Source organism: Colobus angolensis, unplaced genomic scaffold (genome assembly GCF_000951035.1).
Source record: "Colobus angolensis palliatus isolate OR3802 unplaced genomic scaffold, Cang.pa_1.0 Scaffold8, whole genome shotgun sequence".
NCBI lineage: Eukaryota > Metazoa > Chordata > Mammalia > Primates > Cercopithecidae > Colobus > Colobus angolensis.
Genome location: NW_012121820.1, coordinates 11,669,735 through 11,682,009, shown reverse-complemented (window position 1 = coordinate 11,682,009; position 12,275 = coordinate 11,669,735). Strand labels below are relative to the sequence as shown.

The following is a 12,275-nucleotide window of genomic DNA, read 5'->3' as shown; positions in this document are numbered from 1 at the left end:
AAAGGAAGCCTGGGCCTTTTGGAGCAGCATCTCCCACAGCAACAGGAGACCCCTCAGAAGGTGCAGAGCCCCCCCCGTGGAACACAGGGCCACCAGTCTTCTCCTTGGAGTCAGGCAGGGTGCCACCACATCGGAGCCCCTGAGCCCAGTTACTGCCATTCACACAAAAGGGGGCTTGGTCACAGCAGCCTCTGGACTCTGGCAGGTTCCCCATCCCATTGAGCTAAAAGGAGCTTAAGTATTCCAGCGCCACCTCGTATACAAATTTATACTGTTCCTGAGAGGCGGAGAGGAGGAGAGGTAGAGAGGGAGAAGAGGAGACAAGAGAGATGAAAAAGGAAAGGGAAAATGCATTTAGTTTAGAGATACAGATTTTGGAGAAAACTTTATCTACATCCACATTATGTCAACTCAAAATTACCCATATCTGGACATCCTTCAAAATTCCGCTTCATGGCTGCTTCTACCCAAGCTTCCTCGAGTGCCCAGCTGGCATCATTCCCTTTCTTTTTTACTGTTTTGTACAACAGTGCTTCTCAAACTGTAATGTGCATACAAGGCAGCCAGAAAGCTTTTTAAAATGCACATTCTGATTCAGTAAATCTGGAGTGGGGCTCAAGATTCTGCATTTCTAACAAGCTCCCAGGTAATGATGCTGCTGCTGGTCTGTGACCCACGTGCTAATAGGGCCTCATTTTGACCAAGACCACACTTGGAGTAGGTTTAAAGACATATTAAAGCTCCTCGTGCATGGTGCAGTGGCCCAGCATGGTACCGGGTCTTGCCATCTGGGGCTCGGCCCGCACACCCTCTTTGCCGCACTTTCCTCCACAGTGCTCTGCAAATGCTGTCTATTGTAAAAATTAGCATAAATTAATTGGAATATAATTGGACAGAAGTGAAAGCATACTTCACATTCTACTAATCCAGAATCCTTTCCTTTAAGCCTGAATTAACGACACTGTCTTAAGGAGTGGGCAGAAAGTGAAGCAAAGTAGGTGTACCAGGATTAATAATTGGATTTTCCTGCAAGAAAGAAAAGTTGGGGAGGTTGGAAGGGGAAGACACAGGGCAGATGACAGTGCATATCAAGGGCACAGACTGCAGGTATATAATCAGCAGCCAGCTGTTGAGTGATTTTACTATTTGATGTCATTTTCTCCAGGTCAGGGGAACTAGTCAGCCCCTGGCTGTTGGAGAACAGTCCTTGGGATACTCACCAGGGTCTCCACCATGTTGGATTTGTTGTTACGCAGTGTTTTCACGATGTGGAACACGTCAATGATGTTTTGCTGCTGGATCATCTCACACACACTGCAGATGGCACAGAAGGTTCCACTACGGCCTCCCCCGTTTCTAAACACAGAGCAAAGAGGTGAGCCATGTTCCTAGGTCTCTTCCAGGCACCTGATGATTCTAAAGCTACATCAGTAGGAATAGGGTCAGCTGCCTGGGCAGATACAAGGCAAGGCAATGGTGCAGGCTTTAGCCTGAGCCATGAGTTATGGTTTGACTCTGTGCCATTAACTTCCTTTGACCTTGGGCAAGTCACTTCCTCTGTCTGGGCCCCAAGTTCCTCACTCATATAATGAAGGGGTTGGACTAGATGACCTTTGAGAGTTCAATTAGCTTGATGTCTCTTGGTTCTATGAGCATGTTACAGTCACTCAGGGCACACTCACTCAAATGCCAAGGGCAGGACAGTACTGTGTCTTTGTACATGTGACACCTGCATCCTTGCTGATGCTTGCATCCATGTCCAAAAGGATGCTGTGGGTCCACTTAAACATCCAGTAAAGACAATGAAAATTTCCAAGTGATTTTCCTACTAGTTCTTCCCATCCTCCACGAAGGACAGCAATACTCTGTTAGCCTAGGATCAGCCAGCCCAAGCTCAGAGGTAGGAACTTGGAGGGAGGAACTGGGCCTGATAGGCTTTATCTTAAAATGACAGGTGTCTACTATACACCTTGGCTTAAGCAAGATGCTACTGATCTTGAGTCTAGGGATAGAAGGTTGGTGGCAGAGCTATGTCTGTTATTCCTTTCTGAAATTCCATAAGTCATCTTCATGGAAACACCCTTCACATTCTTTACAGAGAGTCCCTGTAGGAATATGCCTGATTCAGAACTCCTGGGCGTGTTGCCAAGAGCAACTAATGATTTCATGTAATGGTCTGTGTCTAAAGAACATCTGGACGGAAACTAAGGCACTCAATCTCCCAGATGTTTTATCTACAGGATACGCAGTGACCAGATGTTTCAAGTACAGAGAGTTGCTTTCCATTCCCTGACTGGTGCCTGCATTTCAGGGTCTGTTATGGTGTCTGTGACTCTTGAGGAAACCAAGGTCCCTGTTGGTAGAAGAATGTCCCTGTACCTTCCTTTGGTTCAAACTACTGGCCACCTTGGCTGGAAAGGACATAGATAAAAAGACACTACTGCAAAACAAAACAAAACAAAAACAGGCTAAAAAACAAACATGAAAGAGAGAGAGAGAGAAAGGTCTCCTGCGAAAGAAGGTTCTATCATTTCTGAAGCAAGAATAACAGTGTCCAAAGGGAGGAGGTGAGTAGGCACAGGGTTTCAGGGCCTGCTGGTCTGAGACCCTGAAAGATGGGTGCTAAGATAAGGTCACCTGAATGTGTGGGAGGCATCTGGGCATCTGGAGGCAGCAGGGATTAGCTGGCAGGAAACCAGCTGCTAGTTTCTGGGATGTGGGCAGAGCCACCTGGGCTTGGCTGATGTCACCCATCAACCTGACTTGGGACACCACGTACCATCTTCCTGAACTGCCTGAGATTTGCTTCCTCTGGAAAGGAATATTTGCTGCAGGTGGTGGCCCTGAAGCTCTGTGTGTGCATCTCTATGTATCTGTATGTTTAACCTCCTTTAAGCTCCCTGACTTTCCTAACGTGCATGTACCACCTGTTTGAGAGGGAGAATAATTAGCTGGTTTTGAAAAGATTGACCTCAATTCTGAGGTCAGTCAGATATTATCAGTGCCTCCGCTAGCTCCAGAAATATTTGTTCTGAGAAAGAGAAGACCTTGGTTCAAATTTCCTTTAACATGACATTTTTAAAGAGAGAGAGGCCTTCTCAATGACTTTTCCTCAAATCGTTGAAGTTCTAAGAAGCAAAGTGAGTGACTGTGAATCACATATTTCACACATAGCTGTTACGGCTGCAGATTTGTTTTGGGTGTGAGACTTCGTCGAACCCTCTGTGGTCACTCTATACTCCTAGGATAGATTCTGTGACACTTGCTCTTTTAAGTAATTACATTGACAACATTTGCGTATTTGCTACCTTGACATTCTTGGTCATGTTGGCAGATAAACTGTGTTTACTTTCTATTTCATGCCAAAGCACTATAGGGTCTGAAGACTGTCTAATTCCACGCACCCGTTGAACAGATGAGGAAACTGAGGCTTATAAAATTCAGTGATTTTCTTGACATTGGACACTTTGTCAGCCACTGTCCTCTCGAGGTCCTGACCTCCACCCCGCATAATGACATCAGAATTCATTAGACTGGACAATATCCATTCAAAGACAGGAGGTAAAGTCTGCAGTTCACCCCAGCAATGGGGGTGTAAACACAGCTGGTCTGGAGCTCACTGTGCCCCTGTGCAATAGTGTTCCCAGAGTCCTTCACATCTGTCTATCAGTCCCTCAGGGCAGTGCCTTTCCCTCATGCTCTTTTTGTCCTGTGATCCCTCTAAACCCATCGTAGAGAAGTAGGCATAGTAGACAAGTCCTTTGGTTTACTCAGAGACAGTGTGGGTTAATCAATGGCGCATTAGCTGAGAGGCCAGGGAATGCAAGCCATAGCCCCACCCTTGGTTCCTGATGACCTCACCCTGCCTGCACCTCAGTTTTCTCACTACAAAATGATAATTATCTACTTCACAAATGGATAGAGATGATTCATTTAAAATGTCTGGATTAAGCTTTCATAACCAACACCTTCCCTTTTCTCTCCTTCTTCTTTTTCCTTGGGAAATAACAAAGGAGGTTCTGGTCAGTGGAACCCACTTTGTCCTGGGTTTTCTTGTGACTATCAGGGCATATCATGCCTCTTATTGGAGAATGGGGCTCACTTTATTATTGCAAGCATTGGAACATGGTCTGCCACCTCCTCTCATGTTTGTGGAAAGACCACCAGGTTTTGCATCAATCATATGCCATATATTAGTTCAGGACAACAAACTGGCAGCGCTGTTCCATTAAAGGATCATAATTCCTTTGAGTGCACTGCCACTAGCCTCTGAGGAATGTTGAGTTGTGGTATAGCCAGGCCTGCCTAGGACTGGTGTATGTGGCCAGGAGCATCTGCAAGGATGCTTTATCACCCACCATCCTATTGCCCTGGTGACACCTCCCTAGTACTCACAGGCAGTGGACCACAGTGCGTCCCTCCCTCCCGTCATACTGCTCCTGCCACTTCTCCAGTCGTCGGACCACTTTGAGCAGAGAGCGCTTGGAGGGGGGAGTGTCCCGGTAGGTAGGCCAGCCAATGTACTGGAGGTGCTGGACTATACGATAACCGTCCTGTGGCTGAGAACAGAGAGGCTGTTAGGGCTGTTCTGGTGGGGATGCCTGGGGACATGCACCTTGCAGATACCCTGGGGACTGCAGCATCATAGTGGAAGACAGACCAAGCAGGATCTAAGCCGTGTCCTCATAGGGAGAGTCCCCATGACTACTTCTATTCCTTCGTGCACACAGATTCTCTTGCCGTGACTGCCCTGAACCCCTTTTGTACCTAAGAAACTCCTACTCAGCCTTCAAAACCCAATTTAAATGTCCCTTGCTTTAGGAAAGCCTTCCCTGACTGTTGGGCAGAGTTCTTTCTCCCTGAGGCTCATGTGCCAGAACATGTCTCACTTTCTCAACAGACAATGAACTCTGAGCTGGGGGGCAGGGGAGGTGCTGAGCTCCTTTCATCCTGGGCCCCAAGTAGTGACCAAAACCGTGTTAGTTAGCAACTATTTCATAGATTGCTAATCTGCCCCTCCCGCCTACTACTCTGCTCAACCAGTGAATATCCTCATGGAAGTAAGTAATCACTTTTCATCTAGGTGTTGGCAGTGCCTGGCCCAAAGCTTATGGGATCCAATCAAAGGCTGCATCAACTCATGCCAGTACAGAGACACAGTGGGGAAGATCTAATGTCTAAGAAGTTTTGTCTACACGGCAGCAAGTGTGTCAGGGAAACAGGCAGATGGCAAGTTGGATGTCGCTCGTTGCATCTCTATGTGTTGGAGTCATTGCTGAGTCTGGAGCCGGAATCAGCACAGGCATCACTTCCTCAAGGAAGAAATTATCAGGAGAGCACAACACAGACTCTTGGCTGGCTCAGCGGGATCCTCTCTCAGCAGCCTCCATCTGTCTTGGGGAGGAGGGGCTCAGCAAGCAATGGTGGCCGTGTACTTACCCGGGCCATGTTACAGATGCGGAATATTCTGTGGATGATGTCCTCGTCGATGTCTGCGGAGACGAACTCCACCTGGATGGGCCCATAGCACCCAGAGGTCTTCTCAGGCCAGTACTGCATACAGAACTGGGATAAGGAAAGAGGTCACAGAGGGAGGTCAAAGGCAAGAGGGTGGGTATCAAAGTCTCATTTATCAACAAGCTTTTCTTTCATTTTTTTTTTTGAGATGGAGTATCACTCTTGTTTTCTTGTTGCCCAACCTGGAATGCAATGGCACAATCTCGGCTCATTGCAACTTCTGCCTCCCAGATTCAAGTGATTCTCCTGCCTCAGCCTCCTGAGTAGCTGGGATTATAGGCGCCTGCCACCATGCCTGGCTATTTTTAGTAAAGATGGGGTTTCGCCATGTTGGCCAGGCTAGTCTTGAACTCCTGACCTCGAGTGATCCACCTGTCTGAGCCTCCCAGAGTGCTAGGATTATAGGGTGAGCCACTGCTTCCAGCCATCACCAAGCTTTCCTTATGGCTGGCAGGACACATTGACCAGAAAGGTAGAGTATTACGTAGGAAATTAGACTCAGTTTCCCCTTTAGGGAGCAGCCACCCACTTTTTCTGGTGTTGAAATATCAAGGCTTTGAGCACAGAAACACTGGGCTTACAAATCTTTGCTATGCTGATTTCAAACCATTTGTTAGGTTTGCTGAACCTGAGTTTCCTCATCTGTAAAATGGGGAGAATAATATCTACCTCTAAGCCCTGCTGTCAGGATTAGATAGAACATGCTAAAGAAAGGGCAAGTACAATCTAGTTTTCTTTTCACCATGCAAATCATGGAAAACTCTTCCTCATTCCAGGAAAACCTTCATAGGGTTCGTTCATGATCAGATCAGAAGTAGTATAAAAAATATAGGGGTTTGACCTCAGGCAGCCTTGGTCCAAATCTGGGCTCTGGTGCTTACTAGCTGTGCAACCCAGGCCTCAGTTTTCTCATAGGTATGGTGGGGATAATTAGGCTTACTTTGCACCAAAAGTTAATGTCACATGGTGCTAACAGATCTTGCCTGTGATTTTTTCTATTTATCTGGAATTGGAAATTAGAACCTACAGCTGAGAGCAAAAGCCAGTGATTGACCTTCAGTTTAAGACAGTGGTTCTCAGTTGCAGGCTGTTTTGTTTCCCAGGGGACATCTGGCAATGTCTGAAGACATTTTGATTGTCACACCTGGGGGTTGCTATGGGCATTTAGTGAGGAGAGGATGCTACTCAACATCCTGCAATGCACAGATTAGCCCCCGAGAGTTATGTGGCCCCAAATATCCATAGTGTAGAGACTGAGAAAACCTAGTATAAGATCTTTTTTTTTTTTTTGAGATGGAGTCTCACTCTCTTACCCAGGCTGGAGTGCAGTGGTGCTATCTCGGCTCGCTGCAACCTCTGCCTCCCGGGTTCAAGCGATTCTCCTGCCTCAGCCTCCCAAATAGTTGGGACTACAGGCACGTGTGAACATACTGGCTCTTTTTTTTTTTTTTTTTTTTTGTATTTTTAGTAGAGACAGAGTTTCACCGTGTTAGCCAGGATGGTCTTGATCTCCTGACCTCGTGATCTGCCCACCTCGGCCTCCCAAAGTACTGGGATTACAGGTGTGAGCCACCACACCTGGCCATAAATTATTCTTTAAGCTTCAGGGGTCATCGAGAAGAAGAGATGGAGGCTGGGTGTGGGGGCTCATGCCTGTAATCCCAGCATTTTGGGAGGCCGAGGTGGGTGGATCATGACGTCAGGAGTTCAAGACCAGCTTGGCCAAGATGGTGAAATCCTGTCTCTACTAAAAATACAAAAATAAGCCAGGCATGGTGTCAGGCACCTGTAATCCTAGCTACTCAGGAGGCTGAGGTAGGAGAATCACTTGAACCCAGGGGACAGAGGTTGCAGTGGGTTGAGATCATGCCACTGCACTCCAGTCTGGGCAACAGAGCAAGACTCCATCTTAAAAAAAAAAAAAAAAAAAGAAGAAGGATACCTTGCTTCTTGTATCTTCGTCTCTGTTGAGCCACTGGATAACTTTAGTTGAGGAGAGAATGTTGTGGTAGGGGGTGGGGTGTGTGTGGCTGCAGAGAGGAGCAAGGCATGCTCCCTCCAGTTCCTAGTTCCCAAGGGGCACAGAGATGGACCCTGCCTAGGTCTACAGGTCCCATTGCTAGGGTACAGAGGAGAGTCAAGATTGGGGCTGCAGGCTCACTGGCTCACTGAGGACCACGCCAACATGAAGAAAGAGGCCATGTGTTAGACCCTTCGTCGGGGGGTTGCCCTGAAGATATAGCCAAGATTCCCAAAGACAGACCCACCAAGGCTTCTGAGAGCAGTTTGGGATTGAGTCTCATCAGGGGGGCCTGGGTTCAGGCTACCCCAAGCTTGCAAATAGGAGGCTAGATTGACAGAAGTGACCCACCCCCCTACAGATGCAGGGTTTTCATTGAAGGGGGTGCTTGCTCTCCACTTTGTGGCTGAAGAACTGCTGTCTCACCCTGAGAAGTCACATGTGAAAATATCTTCATTGTTTTCTTCCTCTAGAACTAGAATTATAAGGGAAGAGCAGTGAGCAGGAAGGATGTAGGAGATGGAAACTCATGTTTCCCACCTTCTTAGCTGTGGAAACCCCAAGTTCTAGCTTAGGAATGTTCACCTTATAGCAGCAGCTGGCATACTATTGCCCACGGACCAACCCAGCCAGCTGCCTATTTTTGCATATAAAACTTTGCTGAAACACAGCTACACTTATTCATTGATGTATTGTCCACAATTGCTTTCTTGCTTCACCCACAGAGTTGGGTAATTGTAACAAAGACCCTATAGCCTGCAAATCCTGAAATATTTCCTATCTGGCTCTTTACAGAAAAAGTTTGGCAACCCCTGCTTTATAGGGTTGTTCTGAGGATAAAGGACATAATTCATGTAAATAAAGCCCTTACCACAGTGCCAGGCATGGAATAAGCATTTACTAAATTCCAGTGATTCATACCATTATTGAACCCATCAGTACTCAACAAAAATAATAATGGTAATAGCTATCATATATAAATTTGAAGGATTCTTCTTATCACCCCTCATAAATAGCATAAGTATGCAAGGTTAAGCTTCAGAATGCAATGATGCCTTGCTTTCCTGGCACCTTCACTGGGGGTTAACCAAGCATGGTGAGAAAGGAGCTCTGAGTGTGTGTGTGTGTGTGTGTGTGTGTGTGTGTGTTGTTGGGGCGCTGGTCACAGAGGCCTCCATGGTTGGACAACCATCTGCTGAGCTGTACAATAATGACAAATCCACAATTTGAACTTCATTTCTCTTTGCCATTGGCTCTTCCGCCTTGCAACCTTCACAGTAATGAGAGACTGGTACAAATAGGTCTATGGTTGGTCAGAGAAACCAGAATTAATCAGAACTGCCCATTAAAAAAATAATTGCCTTTATCACCTGCACTGAATTTAGCGTTCCCAGAGTTTGGCTGTGATCCTGACATGAGGTGCATGGATCCAAGGTATCAGGGAAAGCCTATTACCCCCAATATCTTCAGTCTGGAGAGAATGTGGAATGATTTGTCTCTTTTAATAAGATTTCCAGACCAATTTCTCAAGCTAATAGATTCTACTATGCCTCAAACAAGACTCCTATATTTCGGGACACTTCTCTGCATTTGATTTTCTGGGTCACTCTCTCATAATGCCCAGAGGGCTGGGGAAGGTTGCAGGCTTTTCTAATCCTTAATCAGAGTCATCCTTTCACTTGGGCGCCCTAATTTGTGAGACTACAGCAGCAGCAGGATGGGTGACATTCAGAAGGGTGATGTGCTGGCAAATGTGGTATTTGAGCTGCTAGGGATCATCAGGGTCTCTCTCTGCAGCCCGGACATTGCATATACTCTAGACATGGGAAATAAGAGAAAGCACGCAGGGAGGCCACGTTTTCTCTTCCTACTGACCCTTTGGGGCTCAGAAATGATTCTCATCAACAAGAAACATCCTCTGTGGTTTAGCTCAAGACTGTCCTGGTGTTCAAGTGCTGTGGCTGCACCTGAATGGATGCCACCATTTTGGTTTGCTTATGTTGTATAGCAAAAGGTGGGAAAATGCATTGGGGTTTCTGGATTCCAATCCTGGCTCTATTACTTTCTAGTTGAATGGCTTGGCTACATCTCTTAGCTTTTCCAGTTTGTTATGAGTGGCTGTGAATTTTAATGTCTACTTAGCATAGGGATCTGTATCTACCAAGCACTCAATAAATGTAAGCTGTGATTATTAGGCAGTATGGGGGAGGGTTCCTCAAAACAAGATGGATAAATAGAAGATTTTTTTTCTCCACTTAGTAGCTCTTATGAAAATTTCTCTTTAGGATAATACCCAAAGGACTGCCCTTGTGAAAATTCTGGATCAGCTAGCTTGGGGTAGCTGTGAAGATGAATAGCATCCTAGATATGTGATACTGCATGTCAAAAAACAGAGATCTGCAGGTTGCTCTGATGAGCTAAATGACCCAGCAGATAAAAGGGGAAGGTTGGGATCATTGTAGAACCAATGAGGTATAAAAGGCAACTCAATGTGTCACATAACCCTGCTCCTAACCTCTAGAATATTCCATACATTCATAATACCATGTAAAATGCATACTGTGCATGTATTTCTTGCAGAAACCAGCAAGGAACTGAGCTTGGCTTCCTGGCTCACATAGACATGGAACAGAGATCACAAATGTGAGTGGAGGAGCCAGACTTTTCATATAAGCACGTAAGCATCTGCGATTTATACAACTCCTTGGTTTCTTAAGGCTCTGGAAATGTGAATTCTAGGAAGCCTGCTTGCTTCTTTAAAATCATGAGAACCTAGCTGACCTGAAAGCCACACTTAACACTCAATGCAACCTTGGCATTTTCTTCCTTAGATGGAAAACTTGTGAAGTTGGCTTATCCAAGAATAGATTCAAATTCTTCAGCCAAGAGTCTAGACCAACTGACTTTTTCCACCTCGTTGCCTAGTAAGTACTCTCTCCTACCCTTTCTTTTCCAATGGTCTGAGGGTGAAAGGTGAAGGGAGGGCTTTACCACTGCAGATACATACAGGTAGTGGCGATGAACACACTGGGGAGAGGAAGTCAGTCCAGTCGTTGTTAATGATTTAGAAATAATCATGCTTCTTCCAAAAAAACAGAGGGGACTTTTGATGTCTTTTGTCAGAACAAGTTAAACCAAGCAAAATTGTGAAGCCTGTGTGGACAGCTCTGGAACAGCTGCCATACATTATTCCACGTAGTGCTCTCCATAGTTGTTTGGGCCATGAAAAGATGTCCTTGGGGGGTGTAAGTTCATGCGTGATATATAACAAATACAGAGGTAGACTCATGCGTTAAACATGTTTTTCTTGCTGAGGGAATCAGAAAACTTGTTAGTCACTGGAATAAACATGCTCTGATGAGTAGAATGAAAACTAGCATATGGGTCTATTTTTGGAATAAACATTTTTAGAGCATATTTCAGTACACCTTAGTTATGCCTTTCTTTAATTAAAAATACTTTGATAAAATGGAAAGGCCAAGTAATATCATAGTGTTAGAAATGAAGGACTCTATTTATTAAGGCCCCTGTGACCCAGAGTGAAGAAATCGATCCCAGGTCACCTAAAGGTGAAATGAATTGGTATTTTTTTTTTTTTTTTTGAGATGGAGTCTCGCTCTGTTGCCCAGGCTGGAGTGCAGTGGCTGGATCTCAGCTCACTGCAAGTTCCGCCTCCCGGGTTTACGCCAGTCTCCTGCCTCAGCCTCCTGAGTAGCTGGGATTACAGGCGCCTGCCACCATGCCTGGCTATTTTTAGTAAAGATGGGGTTTCGCCATGTTGGCCAGGCTAGTCTTGAACTCCTGACCTCGAGTGATCCACCTGTCTGAGCCTCCCAGAGTGCTAGGATTATAGGGTGAGCCACTGCTTCCAGCCATCACCAAGCTTTCCTTATGGCTGGCAGGACACATTGACCAGAAAGGTAGAGTATTACGTAGGAAATTAGACTCAGTTTCCCCTTTAGGGAGCAGCCACCCACTTTTTCTGGTGTTGAAATATCAAGGCTTTGAGCACAGAAACACTGGGCTTACAAATCTTTGCTATGCTGATTTCAAACCATTTGTTAGGTTTGCTGAACCTGAGTTTCCTCATCTGTAAAATGGGGAGAATAATATCTACCTCTAAGCCCTGCTGTCAGGATTAGATAGAACATGCTAAAGAAAGGGCAAGTACAATCTAGTTTTCTTTTCACCATGCAAATCATGGAAAACTCTTCCTCATTCCAGGAAAACCTTCATAGGGTTCGTTCATGATCAGATCAGAAGTAGTATAAAAAATATAGGGGTTTGACCTCAGGCAGCCTTGGTCCAAATCTGGGCTCTGGTGCTTACTAGCTGTGCAACCCAGGCCTCAGTTTTCTCATAGGTATGGTGGGGATAATTATGCTTACTTTGCACCAAAAGTTAATGTCACATGGTGCTAACAGATCTTGCCTGTGATTTTTTCTATTTATCTGGAATTGGAAATTAGAACCTACAGCTGAGAGCAAAAGCCAGTGATTGACCTTCAGTTTAAGACAGTGGTTCTCAGTTGCAGGCTGTTTTGTTTCCCAGGGGACATCTGGCAATGTCTGAAGACATTTTGATTGTCACACCTGGGGGTTGCTATGGGCATTTAGTGAGGAGAGGATGCTACTCAACATCCTGCAATGCACAGATTAGCCCCCGAGAGTTATGTGGCCCCAAATATCCATAGTGTAGAGACTGAGAAAACCTAGTATAAGATCTTTTTTTTTTTTTT

The 12,275-nt window shown here is 45.6% G+C and overlaps 1 protein-coding gene across 1 annotated transcript in view; it reads right to left on the bottom strand.

Moving 5' to 3' along the window:
* Window positions 1–209: 209 nt before the first annotated feature.
* The window catches only part of PTPRT (protein tyrosine phosphatase, receptor type, T), a 714,397-nt gene continuing 702,331 nt past the window's right edge, over window positions 210–12,275 (bottom strand). The window contains exons 24-27 of the mRNA XM_011929203.1: window positions 5,440–5,565; window positions 4,396–4,559; window positions 1,221–1,356; window positions 210–277 (exon numbers count right to left, since the gene is read on the bottom strand). Of these exons, the coding sequence (XP_011784593.1) occupies window positions 224–277; window positions 1,221–1,356; window positions 4,396–4,559; window positions 5,440–5,565 (480 nt within the window). The 3' untranslated portion in view covers window positions 210–223. The remainder of the gene's footprint in view (window positions 278–1,220; window positions 1,357–4,395; window positions 4,560–5,439; window positions 5,566–12,275) is intronic.